Genomic DNA, 18,377 nt, shown 5'->3' on the forward strand with positions numbered 1-18,377 from the left:
GTACTCCATCAGTCCTACCTGTAAGAATCCCACACCGCGCTGCAGTATTCTAAAGGAGGACGGACAAGAATAGTGTAAGCAGTCTCCTTAGTAGGTATGTTACATTTTCTAAGTGTCCTGCCAATAAAACGCAGCCTTTGGTTAGCCTTCTCCACAACATTTTCTATGTGTTCTTTCCAATTTAAGTTGTTCGTAATTGCAATACCTAGGTACTTAGCTGAATTTACTGCTTTTAGATTAGACTGATTTATCGTGTAACCGAAGTTTAACGAGCTCCTTTTAGCACTTCTGTGGGTGACCTCATTTACATTTAGGGTCAACTGCCAATTTTTTCACCATTCAGATATCTTTTCTAAATCGTTTTGCAGTTTGTTTTGATTTTCTGATGAGTTTATTAGTCGATAAATGACAGCGTCTAGAAGCAATCGAAGACGTCTGCTCAGATTGCAGATTGTCTCCTAAATCGTTTATATAGATAAGGACCAGCAAATGGCCTATAACACTACCTTGGGGAACGCCTGAAATCACTTCTGTTTTACTCGATGACTTTCGGGCAATTCCTACGAACTGTGACCTTTCGAACAGGAAATCACAAATCCAGTCACATACATGAGACGATTTTCCATAAGCACGCAATTTTACTACGAGCCGCGTGTGTGGTACAGCGTCAAAAGCCTTCCGGAAATCCAGGAATACGGAATCGATCTGAAATCCCTTGTCAATAGCACTCAGCTCTTCATGTAAATAAAGAGCTAGTTGTGTTTCACAGGAACGATGTTTTCTAAACTCATGTTGACTGTGTGACAATAGACCGTTTCCTTCGAGTTAATTCATAATGTTCGAACACAATATATGTTCTGCATATCGACGTTAACGATGTGGGCCTGTAATTTAGTGGATTACTCCTACTACCTTTCTTGAATATTGGTGTGGTCTGTTCAACTTTCTAGTCATTGGGTACGGATCTTTCGTCGAGCGAACGGTTGTATATGATTGTTAAGTATGGAGCTAATGCATCAGCAAGCTCCTAAAGGAACGTAATTTGTATACATTCTGGACCAGAAGACTTGCTTTTATTAAGTGATTTTAGTTGATTCATTACTCCGAGGATATTTACTTCTACGTTACTCGCGTTGGCAGCTGTTCTCTATTCGAATTCTGGAATATTTACTTCGTCTTCTTTTGTGAAGGCATTTCGAAAAGCTGTGTTTAGTAAATCTGCATTGGCAGCATTGTCTTCGATAGTCTCTCCATTGTTATCGTGCAGGGATGGCTTTGATTGTTTCTTGCTGCTGACATACTTTACATACGACCAGAATCTCTTTGGATTTTCTGCCACGTTTCGAGACAAAGTTTCGTTGTAGAAACTTTTATAGGCGTCTCGCATTGAACTCCGCACAAAGTTTCTAGCTTCTGTAAAGGATCGCCAATCTTGGGGATCTTGCGTCTGTTTAAACTTAGGATGTTTGTTACGTTGTTTCTGCAACAGTGTTCTAACCCGTTTCGTGTACCAAGGAGGATCAGCTCCGTCATTTGTTTAGTTTATTGGTATAAACCTCTCAACTGCTGTTGATACTATTTCTTTGAATTTAAGCCACCTCTGGTCTACACTTACATTATTAATTTGGAATGAATGGAGATTGTCTCAGGAAGGCGCCAAGTGAATTTTTAACTGCTTTTTTTTTGAATAGGTATATTTTTCTCTTATTTTTCGAGGATTTAGGGATTACAATATTCAATTTCCCTGTGTTCACTAATCCCTGTATCGGTTTTGGTGCTGGTTATTAACTTAGGATTATTTGTTGCTAAGAGGTTGTAAGTAGGCTGTTAAGGTTTTTTTTGGTAACGCCACACAGCGCTCTGTATTAAAAATCACTGGCTGTGCTGTGTGCAGTCAGTGGCTGGTTGGCATTGTTGTAATACTCGCCATTGTAGTATTGGGCAGCGGCAGCTGGATGCTAACAGCGCGTAGCGTTGCGCGGTTAGAGGTGAGCCGCCAGCAGTGGTGGACGTGGGGAGAGAGAAGGCGGGGTTTTGAAATTTGTAAGAACTGGTGTCACGAATTGATATATATATTATGACTATTAAGGTAAATACATTGTTTGTTCTCTATTAAAATCTTTCATTTACTACTTATGCCTATCAGTAGTTAGTGCCTTCTGTAGTTTGAATCTTTTATTTAGCTGGCAGTAGTGGCGCTCGCTGTATTGCAGTAGTTCGAGTAACCAAGATTTTTGTGAGGTAAGCGATTTGTGAAACATATAGGTTAATGTTAGTCAGGGCCATTCTCTTGCAGGGATTACTGAAAGTCAGATTTCGTAGCGCTAAAAAAATATTGTGTGTCAGTTTAAGCACAGTCTTGTATAATTTTTATAAGGGGACGTTTCATATGTCGACCGTTAGCCGAGGATACCTCACTGGAATCTTCTGACTTTTTCTTGTAGTTTGTGTAATTAGTGTAGATTTTGTTTATTGCTAGCGCGTAATTGCAGAGAGAATCTCCTTTGTAGTTGCAGTCTTTCATTGTTGAACAGTAAAAAGTTGTGGCATGCATGTAGTTTTGCACGAAGTATTTCGCAGTTGCGCTTGCAATTAACTAGATATTATTTTCAGTGCTATGTTAATGTGTTCTCTTATTTTTGCTTTTCAAATTGTGCTATTTTGTGTTATTGTGTGAATTATTGTGACAATAATGGCGTTTGAAAAACGTAATACTAGGCTCCAAAGTAAACTGAGAAATGACAGTGAAGACGAAAGCAGTGTGTTAGCGCCACCATGTAATGAATTAACTAATGTTCAAAGTAGTAATTTGGTAATTGTGCATAGGGAAATGGAGAGGGTTGCAAATAATGGTGTAGGCAGTAAAACAATTAGTGAACAGGGAAGCATTATCGATCGATCGGTCGGCAACAGCTCGCCTCAGGATTCCGAAATGACAGGACACAATCTTGCAAACACTGTAGATTCAGGTTTTGCGTCCTCACCGTGTTCTCAAATAAGTCAAGACACATTTTCTGTTTTTCAAACTGCGAATATTGCCGGTTCAAATGCATTGCCGAATAGCATAAGGAACATGTTTCAGACACCAGTGCATTGTTATTACAATTAATGCAACAAATGGGACAAAAGCTTCAAAAGTTAGACACAATGGAACAAAATCTTCAAAAGTTAGACACAATGGAACAAAATCAGAGACAAACACAGCAAAAGCTTCAAAAGTTACACACAATGGAACATTCATCCACAAGCGTGTCTCCATCAATTCTGTCATTTTTTTCCTCCTAAGTGGTGATTAGAGCACAGATTAGAATTAATGTGTGGCTACTTGGAGAATGAACCAGCTGTAAGAATGCGATCGGTCATTCACGATTGTCAGTGAAGGAGAATTTTATCATGCCTTCCTCTCAGCATATTGGTCTCAAGCTACACAAGACCGAGTAAAACATGGCATCATAATGATGAAACATTTCGAACAATCTGAATTTTCCAGTCTTGTGAAATATTTTGAAGACATGTTACATAAGAATCAATATCTTTCAAACCCCTACAGCCCCACAGAACTCATCCACATTTGCTTAATGAAATTGCCTGAACATTTACGACATATGATTCTGGTAGGACGTTGCAAAGACGACATTGAAGCTTTTCAGGGGCTCTTACAAGAATTAGAAATTGACACTGACAATCGCGGAACGCGAAAACAGGAACGCAACAATTAAAGGTCATATCCGTCGCAATTCCGCGATGAAAGGAAATAACAACTGGACACGACAAGGCTATTCTCACAACACAAATCGTGACCAAAACAGACACCACCCGTATGACAACCACTGGCAGAGTAATAGTTACAGAGAAAGATCGTATTTCCGTAGTAATGAACATGACAGAGACAATCATAGAAACAGACAATATGGCATCCAGAACTATTATTATCACGGGAGACAGAATAACTTCAGACGCAACGGTCCAGCGCGCAGTTACGATTCAGGGAGAAATTCACCACCACGTGGCCGACAAGAAAGAAACTATGTAATCTACGGACGTGACGACAGAAGATATGATCGTAACGACAGACCTGAATTGCATCAGAACTGGCGAGCTTCAAACAGGGCAGGGCCTCCTCGTCAAGGTGAATTTGTAGAAGTTAGGTCTCCTAATCCCAATAACGACGCGCGCCAAGAAAGAGACAGACAATGACTCGCACCACAGGCAGCCACGTGCGCCGGCTGGCTCAGAGAAAAATAACATAGACGCTGACCTTGAGAAAAATTTTAGCATTCCTTACCGACGTATACAACATGATAATAGCTGTGAAATTTAAACTCTGTCCACTAGGAAGAGTAAAGGATTGCACCACATTTCATATGTAAAACCATTTATTGAGAGATAATCTGCTTTTTAACTTTGCGTTTTCCTATAAAATTTTTAACTTCACATTACTAGTACTCTTTGTCACACTTAGAAACTGTTAACATGTAACTATGTTTTAAAGTTAGCTATCCAGTCCAGAACCTTGGGAACATATTTAGACAGTAATTACGAATGCATTGTTATAGTGAACAGACGACACAGTGTTGTTATTTGTACATTCTTGCTTGTTAGTTGCACGATTATATAACGACTATAAGGCTTACACACTTAGAACATATGCTGTTAATGAGGTTTTAATGCAACATTTTGGTTTAGTTGAAACGACATTCTTTATTTGAAGTACTTTCTTTGAGATTAAAGATGACTTAGCAATTGGTTTCTTTGATAGCTACACGATTGTATCATGACGCTACTAATGTGTGACACAATTTACATTGTGCTTTTCTTCTGGAAAGGAAAACATGTTTTAGTAGTAACTTTGTGGTATAGCTACAATGAGACAGCCTTTTCTGTAGCACAACAATACGTTACAGTACAGTACTTACTTCATCACAGCAATAAGCGTAGTAACTATGATATCTATACGCAAAGCATTTCAGTTTTGTTTATCGTGAGGTGAGTACATTGACTTCTGCAGAACTTAGCTTTCGGAGGACGATAACTACGACACTTCCACAGAGATTATCTTACAACACGACGCACAGTTTAGCGCTACAGTACATGTAGTTGAGTGATTAATTTTGTACTGAAAACATTTATTTTTAAAGATGTTTGAAGTACAATGATACAAAGGTTTTCCGTGATACATGTCATTCCATTGCTGTAATCTGCAACACCTGAGGATATAATTATATTAATCCTCAGGGGTACACGCTTACTTTGTGTACCATGTGTATAGCAAGCACAAGGAGCCCTAGCTTATATGGTATTTGCTTATACAACTTTACACATCGGTACCATATTTCTCTAACACATAAATTACGCAGCTATCTGATCATCTAACTGGGAGAGACAAACATTTTTTATACTACATCATGACAAATGTTTACGTAATTACACAGTTGGATAACTTCACACATACGAAATTGTGTTTTGTCTGTACTTTGTGAACTGTTCATACTTTTTCTGAACCATTATGATACTATGAGAGCTTTGAATGACATATTTGGTATGAGATCGTGATTTTTAAAGTACGTTTGAGGTAGATGACACTTTTGACATAAGCAGAGAATTTTTTTTAGGTTTTGAAATTATTAGAGGAAGCTACGACGATTTTGAGATTTGACTGAGGTCTTATGGTATTATTACGACGACCATGTGTATTTTGCTGTTGAGGTATGTTTATGATCAATAAGCTGATGCTGTATGAGGACTTTGATTATGCTATGTATTTATTATGTTGAAATATTGAAGAAGTGTGGACGAATTTTCTTTTCAACTACTTGGTAATATCTTTTGTAGAATTAGTTACACCACTTTAATGACATAGATATTAATATGTGAATAGACATTTCCCTTTTCTGCATTGTTGTCTTTACTGTAATATTTTTTCTGCTTGAGCTTTGTCATGTTTAGATATAAGTTATTGCATTTGCTGCTGCTGTTTGCCAGGCATAGTATTACTGAATTTCACTTTGTGTTACTCTGTTAAGCCAGTTTTACTATGGATTTACTTTTCTTGTTTGTTGCACAGTGCCTTATATTAGTTATAATATTGCAACTGCTTTGCCAATTTCCACTTTTTTGTCATTGTTGTTTGTGTTAATTGTTTTGTGCTGCTGCATTGCGTCGTCCCTTAGTTTAGCATCTGAGCTCAGTAGGTTTAAGTTAGCGTAAGAGGGGGTAGACTATATAAGAAACTAACTATGATGAATTGGAAGAAAAGCATTGAGAAGCTATAAGAAAATGGTTTGGCCAAAAAAGTAGTGTACAGTGAAGAAAAACTATTTTTTAAAGAGGATGTGAGCAGAATACAGAAAGCATGCTTGGAAAGGATTTTTTTTTGGCTGGAGCAAATGTTGAAATAAGAGGGACGATCTATGGTATGATACCATAATCTCTACCAGGACTGCAGTGGGTCTGCTCTGTGATGACCAACCTACCAATATCCTTCAAAACTTCGACTGACTCTGCTGTGGGTTTGCCCTGTTGTGGCCCATTACCTGTCAGCATGTCAAGAGTCAGCACTGTCTTTCCGTTGGAAGGACAACACTACTTCTTCAAGACTGCATGGAAATCTATTACTTCCGTGTGCATTTTCTTTTACTGCTCAGACATTGAGCAAAAACACTGCTATTTTACTGTGATGAACGATCAGGACTGTCTTTATGGACTGTAAGAAAATTTTAGCTTTTGACCAACATTGTATCAATAAGAGTGTGCATTTGATTTCTTTGCTATTGTAATCATAATTATAAAAAAAAATTCAAATCTGTATTGGCCACTGCCCAAAACAATTTGTAAATTTTTTGTGGGGAGCATGGGGCTATGTAAGTAGGCTGCTTAGGTTTTTTTATTGGTAACGCCACATAGCGCTCTGTATGAAAAATCACTGGCTGTGCTGTGTGCAGTCAGTGGCTGGTTGGCATTGTTGTAATACTCGCCATTGTAGTGTTGGGCAGCGGCAACTGGATGCTAACAGCACGTAGCGTTGCGCAGTTGGAGGTGAACCGCCCACAGTGGTGGACGTGGGGAGAGAGAAGGCGGGGTTTTGAAATTTGTAAGAACTGGTGTCACGAACTGATATATATATTATGACTATTAAGGTAAATACATTATTTGTTCTCTATTAAAATCTTTCATTTACTACTTATGCCTATCAGTAGTTAGTGCCTTCTGTAGTTTGGATCTTTTATTTAGCTGGCAGTAGTGGCGCTCGCTGTATTGCAGTAGTTCGAGTAACCAAGATTTTTGTGAGGTAAGCGATTTGTGAAACATATAGGTTAATGTTAGTCAGGGCCATTCTCTTGTAGGGATTACTGAAAGTCAGATTCCGTTGCGCTAAAAAAATATTGTGTGTCAGTTTAAGCACAGTTATGTATAATTTTTCTAAGGGGACGTTTCAAGGTCAAGTGTGTTTTCACAACCGTTTACTATTCGCGTGGGCTCATGAACTAACTGCTCGAAATAATTTTCAGAGAATGCGTTTAGCACAATTTCGGATTATATTTTAAACGCACCTCCGGAATTAAACATGTATTCTCGCCAACATAGAGAGGGTAAATTAAAGTCACCACCAACTATTAGAGTACGACTCAGGTACGTGTTTGAAATCAAACTTAAGTTTTTCTTTGAACCAGCCGGCCTGAGTGGCCGAGCGGCTCTAGGCGCTTCAGTCTGGAACCGCGCCACCGCTACGGTCGCAGGTTCGAATCCTGCCTCGGGCATGGATGTGTGTGACGTCCTAAAGTTAGTTAGGTTTAAGTAGTTCTAAGTTCTAGGGGACTGATGACCTCAGCTGTTAAGTCCCATAGTACTCAGAGCCATTTAAACCATTTTTTTTCTTTGATCCTTCCAGCAACTGTATCATCTGAACGGGGAGGTCGGTAAAAGAATCCAGTTATTATTTTATTCCGGTTACCAACAATGACCTCTGTCCATACTAACTCACAGGAAGTATGTACTTCAATTTCGCGGCAAGTTGAACTACTTCTAACAGGAACAAACACGCCACCGCCAACCGCGTTTAGCCTATCTTTTCGGAACACCGTTATGTTCTTCGTAGAAATTTCGGCTGAGCTTAAATTCGGCTTTAGCTAGCTTTGACTGCCTATATTGATTTGAGCATCAGTGCTTTCTATTAGAGCTTGGAGCACTGGTACTTTCTCAACACAGCTACAACAAATTACAACAGTTATACCAATGGTTCATGTATCTATGTTCTTCCTGTGTTCAGCCTGCACCCTTTGTGACTGAAGCCCATCTTGTGTTATCCTCACTCCCTCTAACCTAAAAAACCGCTCAGTCCGCGCCACACAGCCCCTGCTACCCGTGTAGCCGCCTCCTGCGTATAGTGGACACCTGGCCTATTCAGTGGAACCCGAAACTCAACCACCCTTTGGCGCAAGTCGAGGAATCTGCAGGTCTCAGAACCGTCTAAGCCTCTGATTCAGACACTCCATTCCACTCTGTACCAGAGGTCCGCAATCGGTCCTGTCGACTACGCTGCAAGTGGTCACCTCTGCTTTCATCTTGCAAGCAGAACTGGCCAGCCTTTACCTCTTCTGTTAACCACTCGAAATCAGAGAGGATCTCTCCTGATCCAAAGCGACACACATCATTGATACCGATGTGATCAACCACCAGCAGTTGGCTGCACCCTGTGCTCTTCATGGCATCCGGGAGGAACCTTTCCACATCTGGAATGACTCCACTCGGTATGCACACGGAATGCATATTGGTTTTCTTACCCTTATTGTCAGCCATGTCCCTAAGGGGCCCCATAACGCGCCTAATGTTGGAGCTCCCAACTACTAATAGTTCCGCCCTCTGCGACTGCCCGGATCTTGCAGCCTGAGTGGCTCCCTCTGAAACAGGACAGGCGACAGCTTCTGGCTCAGCGACAGTGTCAGCCACAGACACCGCCTGGAACCTGTTTGTTAGACATACCGGGGAGGCCTTACGTGCGGCCGCCTAAAAGTCTTTCGCCGCCTGTTTCACCCTGGGGCGACCTCCCACTCGACCACAGGTGAGGGATCAGCCTCAGTGCCAGGAGTAACTGGGTTTGCCCACAGGTGAGGACCAATCGGAGGACTCTGACCCGCTGGACGTCCGTTGGATCCCCACGGCCGGCCCACAACAGTTGGCCCATCCACTGCAGCCTCAAGCTGTGTAACCGAAGCCATTACAGCCTGAAGCTGAGAGCGAAGTGTCAATATTCGGCTCGCATCCGCGCACAACAATCGCAGTCCCTATCCATACCAAAAACCGTGGAAAACTAAACTATGCAGATAAACAGACTATCGGCACGCGCTGCGCATGTAGACCGTGACGAAAACGTACGAACTGTGTCTAGTAATACGCACATATTCAGGAGCCGAACTACCGAAGCACTCAGGTGAAAGTAAATAATTTGCCCCTGGTAAGGAACTTAAAATACACTCCTGGAAATTGAAATAAGAACACCGTGAATTCATTGTCCCAGGAAGGGGAAACTTTATTGACACATTCCTGGGGTCAGATACATCAAATGATCATACTGACAGAACCACAGGCACATAGACACAAGCAACAGAGCATGCACAATGTCGGCACTTGTACAGTGTATATCCACCTTTCGCAGCAATGCAGGCTGCTATTCTACCATGGAGACGATGGTAGAGATGCTGGATGTAGTCCTGTGGAACGGCTTGCCATGCCATTTCCACCTGGCGCCTCAGTTGGACCAGCGTTCGTGCTGGACGTGCAGACCGCGTGAGACGACGCTTCATCCAGTCCCAAACATGCTCAATGGGGGACAGATCCAGAGATCTTGCTGGCCAGGGTAGTTGACTTACACCTTCTAGAGCACGTTGGGTGGCACGGGATACATGCGAACGTGCATTGTCCTGTTGGAACAGCAAGTTCCCTTGCCGGTCTAGGAATGGTAGAACGAAGGGTTCGATGACGGTTTGGATGTACCGTGCACTATTCAGTGTCCCCTCGACGATCACCACAGGTGTACGGCCAGTGTAGGAGATCGCTCCCCACACCATGATGCCGGGTGTTGGCCCTGTGTGCCTCGGTCGTATGCAGTCCTGATTGTGGCGCTCACCTGCACGGCGCCAAACACGCATACGACCATCATTGGCACCAAGGCAGAAGCGACTCTCATCGCTGAAGACGACACGTCTCCATTCGTCCCTCCATTCACGCCTGTCGCGACACCACTGGAGGCGGGCTGCACGATGTTGGGGCGTGAGCGGAAGACGGCCTAACGGTGTGCGGGACCGTAGCCCAGCTTCATGGAGACGGTTGCAAATGGTCCTCGCCGATACCCCAGGAGCAACAGTGTCCCTAATTTGCTGGGAAGTGGCGGTGCGGTCCCCTACGGCACTGCGTAGGATCCTACGATCTTGGCGTGCATCCGTGCGTCGCTGCGGTCCGGTCCCAGGTCGACGGGCACGTGCACCTTCCGCCGACCACTGGCGACAACATCGATGTACTGTGGAGACCTCACGCCCCACGTGTTGAGCAATTCGGCGGTACGTCCACCCGGCCTCCCGCATGCCCACTATACGCCCTCGCTCAAAGTCCGTCAGCAGCACATACGGTTCACGTCCACGCTGTCGCGGCATGCTACCAGTGTTAAAGACTGCGATGGAGCTCCGTATGCCACGGCAAACTGGCTGACACTGACGGCGGCGGTGCACAAATGCTGCGCAGGTAGCGCCATTCGACGGCCAACACGGCGGTTCCTGGTGTGTCCGCTGTGCCGTGCGTGTGATCATTGCTTGTACAGCCCTCTCGCAGTGTCCGGAGCAAGTATGGTGGGTCTGACACACCGGTGTCAATGTGTTCTTTTTTCCATTTCCAGGAGTGTATATCACAAAATCGGTTTACTTTCTGACGCAAACGAAAGTGTGAGAACTGTGGCTATTCGATTTTAAATTTACACACATAACTCAAGAAACTAAACTATTAAAGCACACAGATGATATAATAAAATTCGCTCCTGGTTAGGAACTCGTAAATGTCATAAAAGCGGTTTACTTATCTGTTACTGCGTCTGTCGCGGTCGGCTGCTACTGCCTGACTGGAACATTAAATTAACAACAACAGTAAACAGTATGTGTTTATTCAAAAGTATCGCCTTGTTGTACTTCAAAGCAACTTTATACGCTACTTTCATTTATTACCATTTACATTGGTTCTTGTTTCAGGATATTACTAACTTGCAGCCAATGCCTGATGTGTTGGTAAAGCCCTGCAATTGCAACTGCACCTTTCAACTTACATTACGAACTAATTCATTTTCGAACCGATGACCACCGAAAAGGTTTATTTTATAATATCAAAGGTTTGCTTGAATTCTACCAGAATTTGTCGAAGGAATACTTTCCTCAGCTGATCAGGAAAGTGGCGAAGATTATTTGTATGTTCGGTTGCACATGTGTATGCGTAAGGTTCTTTCTGTTTTGTCATGTCTGAAAACTAGATTGCGTGCATGTACTTCTGATTGTAATTTCAGAAATGCTCCAAGAATTTCTAACAGCGGATACCTTGCTCCAGAATTTAGTAGCATAACTGAATATAAAAAAGGAGAAAATAGTAGAGAGAATTTTCTGCAGAAAGCAAATTTAAAGTTATTATTATTATCATTATTATTATGTAAACTTTGTCTGCCCGGGTAATCTTGACCCATCAAACTCAGTCCTCCACCCACTGCACATAAACATTTGTCAATGACGAAGAAAACAGAGGTGACGTTTACGAAAATGTCGAGACGGGGCGAACGATACAAGCGTAAGAAAAATTTCTCCTCGGAATGCGAAAATATTTTGTTGACACCAAATTACATAGGGAGGAACGATCACAAGATTAAAATAAGGGAAATCAGAGCTCGTACGGAATGATATAGGTATTCATTCTTCCCGCGCGCTATACGAGATTGGAATAATAGAGAATTGTGAAGGTGGTCCAGATGAAGCATCCTATCCTTACACAAAAAGACGAGCAGTGAACTGGCTAAAGGGACGAAGTGTGTAGCACATTTTAACACAAAAGGAAAAAAAAAATTAAAGCAGTTTACTGGCTACATATGGTAACACAACATCAAGAGGATGAACAAATCAAAAAATCTACAATTGAAAATTTTTGCACGCATCTCGTGGTCGTGCGATAGCGTTCTCGCTTCCCACGCCCGGGTTCCTGGGTTCGATACCCAGCGGGGTCAGGGATTTTCTCTGCCTCGTGATGGCTGGGTGTTGTGTGATGTCCTTAAGTTAGTTAGGTATAAATAGTTCTAAGTTCTAGGGGACTGATGACCATAGACGTTAAGTCCCATAGTGCTCAGAGCCATTTGAACCAAATGAAAATTTACCTGTTTTCTAATTGAAACATTCTTGGTTTTACGTGTTTTTATGTACTTTTATTTATTTTGTATGCTACTGCAAGTAATAGCTTCTTTTAAAATTATTTTGAAGAATAATTTTTAGGTCAATGAGGGAAAGTTCATATAATTCAGGTCTTCTCTGTACGACTAGTCTAGTTTTCAAATCTGCATTTCACTTATTTCTATCCTAATTGAAACAGTGTTATCGTTTTAAAATATTAGGAAAAGAAAATGACAGTTCATTTGGAACAGAGACCATTGGGCCGGCCGCGGTAGTCTCGCGGTTCTAGGCGCGCAGTCCGGAACCGTGCGACTGCTACGGTCGCAGGTTTGAATTCTGCCTCGGGCATGGATGTGTGTGATGTCCTTAGGTTAGTTAGGTTTTATTAGTTCTAAGTTCTAGGGGACTGATGACCACAGCAGTTGAGTTCCATAGTGCCCAGAGCCATTTTTTGAGTGCATTGGAAGAAGTTAATTTTAATGTCTAAGTTGGAGAGCTTTAGTTCCACGAAGAATTGTCTGTGATTTACCACAACCCTTCTCATAAAGAAGCAGAATGTAATTTCTGATGAAATAAAACCAGAGAAATGGTATCAGAAAGGTGGCATAATTTTAATTTCAAACTTCATAATAGCAAAGTATGTCTTCTTCAGCTCTTACAACTGCCGCTGCTTTCTATGCAATTTTGTTAATAACCTTTCACTCCAAGTATTTTGCTCCCACTATCTTTCGAAGGTACCAGGCATAATAAAGGAGCAAGACAGCAGATTCTTAATGTCAGAGCCCTAGTTGAAAAAGTTAGGGAATTCAATACCCCATTAGTCTTCGTTTCAGGAGTATAGCAAGGCTTTCGACTGTGTTGAATGGAAAGAACTGTGGAGCGTATTAGCAGAAATGGGCATTCATGATCATCTTATTACTTTTATCACAAATCTGTACTCTGATGGGAAGGTAATAATCAGACTAGGCGTAAGTACTTCTAGACCTTTTGAACCATGTAAAGGAGCTAGACATGAGTGCATTCTATCATCGGTTCTGTGTAACATCTATGGAGAATATGTTACGAGAAAGAGTCTTCATGACTGGGCTGGTGTGATCATAATTGCAGGATGAAGAATCCGTAATTTAAGTTTTGGTGATGACACCACACTGTGCACAGAATCAAAATTGGAAAAAAAGGAACTACTGGGTAGAGTTAAGACAGAAAATGAAAAATTTGGATTGTCTATTAGTAAGAAAAAGACAAAGATCATGATAACTGACAGAGGTGAATCAATACTAGCAGCTGAGGAACCACCAGAGTATGAAAAGTGGATCACTTTGTCTACGTTGGCTGAGTCATTCAGAAAGAGGGTGGCCAACACAGTTAATAAGATGCAGGATTGTTCTGGATAGGGATGCTGCACCGAAACTGAAAGTGATTTGGAAAGATGGAGTCCTAACCATACAACAAAATTAAGAGTGCACAAATCTCCGATGTTTCCAGTTTTCCTTTATTGCGCTGAGACATAGACAATAACTGAAGGGGACCAAGAAGACTTGATCTTTTGACATATAGAATTGGAGGAGGTTGCTGATAACATTATGGATTGACGGACCAAACAAATCAATCTTTCTAGAACCCGGGGTGTAGAAGATGTTGTCCAGCATTTTTTTCCATTGAATCCTGCAGTTATTTGGTCATATAACTCGACGACAGGAGGATAATCTGGAAGAAATGATCATCCATGGCAAAGCCGAAGGTAAAAGATTGCAGGGAAGGCCACCAAGATGATGGACGAATCAGATAAAGGAAAAGACATACCAAACATGACTCTAGACACTCCGAGATGCAGAAGGCCGGGAAAAATGGAGAGATTCTTAAGATTATTTGTGATGGGTCGCCAATTTTCAACTATGTAACACTGAGTGTTGAAGACCTTCACAAATTCAGAGTGTATTCCACTCAACACTGGCACTGTAGCCAGGTTAACGCATGTAGTTCTGCAGAGCAAAGGAAGGGGTGAAAGAGAGGAAGGATATCCTACATATAATATAAATATTACAGAAGTATCTGTAGAGTATTTGTCGCTTGAAAGATAAAGTTCAAGATCCAATCCGCCAAACATTTGTAACTTGCCAGTAAGATTCAAACCAGCTCACACTTCGCTACAGAGTGGAAATTCATTGTGCAACCAGAGTTTGATTTCGTAAGATTTTTTTCAATGAAATATTTCTGTACAGAATACCTGAACGTTGTCGTCAAACGAGATGGAACCCGAGATCTCGAAGAAACCAATGTCTCTGTCTGTCAAAACATAATCGAAATCTTCGTGCCAGACCAAATCGGACACCGTATATGTGGCACCGCCACTCTCGCGTATAGATGTACCGACCCGCAGCACGTAATAGATTGGGTCGGTGCCCATGATACACCACGCAGCCGTCATCACCCAGTTGGCGCTGACGATGGAGGCGCCGCAGCGGTGCGCCTCCACATACTCCACGGAGACCTGCCAGGGGAACTGCGAGATGTCCGCCGGCTCGCCCCCCAGAACGCGGTTGTCGCTCCCTAGAATGGGTGCTACGCTGCAGGCTGCGGCCAGCAGCCACAAGGTGAGGGCGGAACTCATCTCTCGGTACAGCCAGGCAGCACTGTCGTTCGCGTTGTGTACCAGCAACTGCTTCATAAGTTATCTGCACCTCTCCAGATTTATCAATCACTTTGAATCAAAACAGATTTATCATCAGTTGCGCCAGACTCACCTAACGGCTCTAGCTATTATCACAAGCAGAATATCAAAGTGCTATAATTATCTGTAAAGTATTGCATGTCAACGAATAACCCACTCGTAAGTTTCCACCAATGAAGAAAGGTCTGCCTGGGTTTCCCACACAATGAATTGTCCACGGATTTATCCCTTGATTGGAGGAAAGTTAAATGATTAAATAAATGATGTGCTGTGTTTGCACGATTGTACACTAGCAGAAAAAATTATGAGCATGAAACAACGGGTCTGCGTGATGGATGATTTACCAACTTATTGCCTATATTACATATATTGTACATATTACGTATTACAGAAGACAGGATTGTGTCGACAGGATCACACATGTATAGACATACTGTTCATGGATATCATGTTCAATATACAGCAAGTTCTGATTACAGTGCAGTACTGAAAATGAATACATAGACGATCCAGATGAGCCACGCATTATTTTGGCAAATGGATACTTCCGATATTACAGACCATGCCAGATGCTATTAAGGTCAGTTTCTACGTCATCCCCAAATTTGATTCTGCGCATGTGTGTTCAAAAGCTCATTACACTTAACGTTATGTGCCTGCTGAACAAGATAAGTAAGTTGTTGCTCTGCGGTAAACATGACTAAGTCAACCCTTTAGTATATTTTCCTGTTAACCTCTAAGATCTAATATATGGTACAAATGATTTGAGGGTGAATAAACAGCTGTAACCACTACTAATATTATTACAAATACGTTGTCTGTTGAAAGGTATGGGGACACCTAACAGTGAACATTAATATGGGATGTGTGCACAAAAAGCCTTTATGGCAGTTTGAAACTCTGCTGGGGACACTTTCTGTGAGGCCTTTGATTGTCTTTGTAGGTGTGGTAGCCCATTCTCCCACAACAGTTGAAACCAGAGGAGGTGCTGATGTCTGGCGTTGACGTCTGGAGGGAAGTCAACGTTCTAACTCATCCAAAAGGTTTCCGGTTGGATTCTGTAGTACCGGAGGCTGTGTTGGCGTAAATTCTAAAACAAATGTAATTCAATTTATTAATAAGTTCAGTACAAACAATTCTGGGCTCATGCAGAATTGACAACGACCATAGAACTCAGCGCTCAGAACAATGCAGTCAAATTATTAACAGATATAAGCAATCAGAGCGCATGCAGAAGAAGCAAAGACCAAAGAACCCAGCACTCACAAGAACAAAACATGGTATATGAAGTGATACACCTCAGGCACTTTTAATGAACTTTCCCCAGTAGACTCAATGATCATTACATAAATGGGCGGAACAGTTGAAGAGAGAATTCAACAACGCAGGTGTATCTAAAAATACAAGAGACTGAAGATATACTCGTACAGTCAGATTTCCGAAGAAACATCATCCACACACGTCTGAAACAGTAAGAGACAGGTGCGAGAAATACCGTACAATCAGTTTAACAGCTCACGTATCCAAAATAATAAACAGAAGAATCGAGAAGAATATTGAGGATGTGTCAGATGACTATCAGTTCGGCTGCAGGAAATGTAAAAGCACCAGAGGGGTAGTTCTAACGCTGCAGTTGTTAATGGAAGCAAGACTGAAGAAAAATCAAGATACGTTCGTACCATTTTTCGATATGCAAAAAGCGTCCCACAATGTCAAATGGTGCAAGGTGTTAGAGGTTCTGCGAAAAACAGGGGTAAACTGCAGGGAAATACAGGTAATACAGAATAAGTACCAGAACCAAGAGGGGACAACTAGAATGGGAGACAAAGAACGAAGTGTTTAGAGTAAAAATGGTGTAAGCCAGGGAACTAGTCTCTCACCCCAGATATTCAATTTCGAAAACACAATGAGCAAAATGAAAGAAACATTCAAGAGTGGAGTTAATATCAAAGGTGAAAGTTTATCAATGATAATATCAAATAACATTAGCGATTAACTTAACATCAGAATTGACGATGATGAAGAAGACGAAGTTAGGGATTGTGCTACGCAGGCACCAAAATAACTCACGGCCGATGGGGCAAGGTGCACATAAAGAGCACAACAACATTGGAAAAAGTTGCATTCCTAGTATCATACGTAGGCATTCATTTAAACAAGAAATTTCTGAGAATGTACGTATGCAGACAACATTGTAGTGGGACATGGACTACGGAGAAATCGGAACAGAAAATAATCGAAACATTGGAGATTCTGTGCTATGGAAGGATGTTGAAACTTTAGTGGATTGATATGGTACGGAAGGTAAACACCAAGAATATGACAGCACCACAAGAGGTATGACAGCACCTGCTGAGACATCAGAGAAGAATTGTGAACGAGGCAGCATACTGCACTTGCTACTCTGAGGTGCAAAGGCTGGCACAGGAGAAGAATTGGTGGCGAGCTAGTACGCTCCACAGTTCTTTCCATTGAACACAGTCTAAAGCCCTGCTATAGTCAAAGAAACAAAGACAAATGAGCTATTGAATTCCCTAAATTTTTCAACCAGGGCACTGGCATTAAGAATCTTGCTCTCGTATTCCTTTACAGTGCCTTGTACCTTCTGAAGAAAGTGCAAACAAAATACTTGGGGTGGAAGGTTATTTACAAAACTGCATAGAAAGCAGGAGGCAGTTATAAAATCCAAAGAAGACATACGTTGCTATTATGAATTTTGAAATTAAAACTATGCCACCTTTCTAATACCATTCCTCTTGTTTTGTTTCCTTAGAAATTACATGTTTCTTCTTTATGAGAAGAGTTGTGGTACATAGTATACAATTCTTCGTGGAACTAAAGCTCTCCAACTTAGGCATTAAAATCAACTACTTCGAATGAACTCCTTGGCAAATGAACTGTCATTCCTTTTCCTAAAGGTTTGAAATGATAATTTTATTTCAAGTAGGATAGAAATAAGTGAAATGCAGATTTGAAAGATAAACTAATCGTACTGAGAAGACTTGAATTAAATGAATTTTTTCTCATTGACCTAAAAATTATCCATCAAAATAATTATAAAAGACGCTATTACTTGCAGTAGCATAAAAAATAAATAAAAATACATACAAACACGTAAAACCAAGCTTAAGGTTAAAGTTTGCTCTGTGTCTGAATGTTCTAATTAGAAAACAGGTAAATTTTCATTTGTAGATTTTTTTGATTTGTTCACCCTCTTGATGCTGTGTTATCATATGTAGCCAGAAACTGCTTTAATTTTTTTCCCTTTTCTGTTAAAATGTGCTACACACTTCGTCCCTTTA

General features: G+C 41.4%; 1 protein-coding gene across 1 annotated transcript in view; it reads right to left on the reverse strand.

The window, feature by feature from the left end:
* Positions 1-15,072, reverse strand: part of LOC126355581 (vitellin-degrading protease-like) — a 30,889-nt gene extending 15,817 nt beyond the window's left edge. Inside the window, exon 1 of the mRNA XM_050005945.1 lies at positions 14,632-15,072. Within this exon, the coding sequence (XP_049861902.1) occupies positions 14,632-15,072 (441 nt within the window). The remainder of the gene's footprint in view (positions 1-14,631) is intronic.
* Between the last annotated feature and the right edge of the window lie 3,305 nt (positions 15,073-18,377).

The sequence above is a fragment of the Schistocerca gregaria genome, chromosome 3 (assembly GCF_023897955.1).
Source record: "Schistocerca gregaria isolate iqSchGreg1 chromosome 3, iqSchGreg1.2, whole genome shotgun sequence".
Lineage (NCBI taxonomy): Eukaryota > Metazoa > Arthropoda > Insecta > Orthoptera > Acrididae > Schistocerca > Schistocerca gregaria.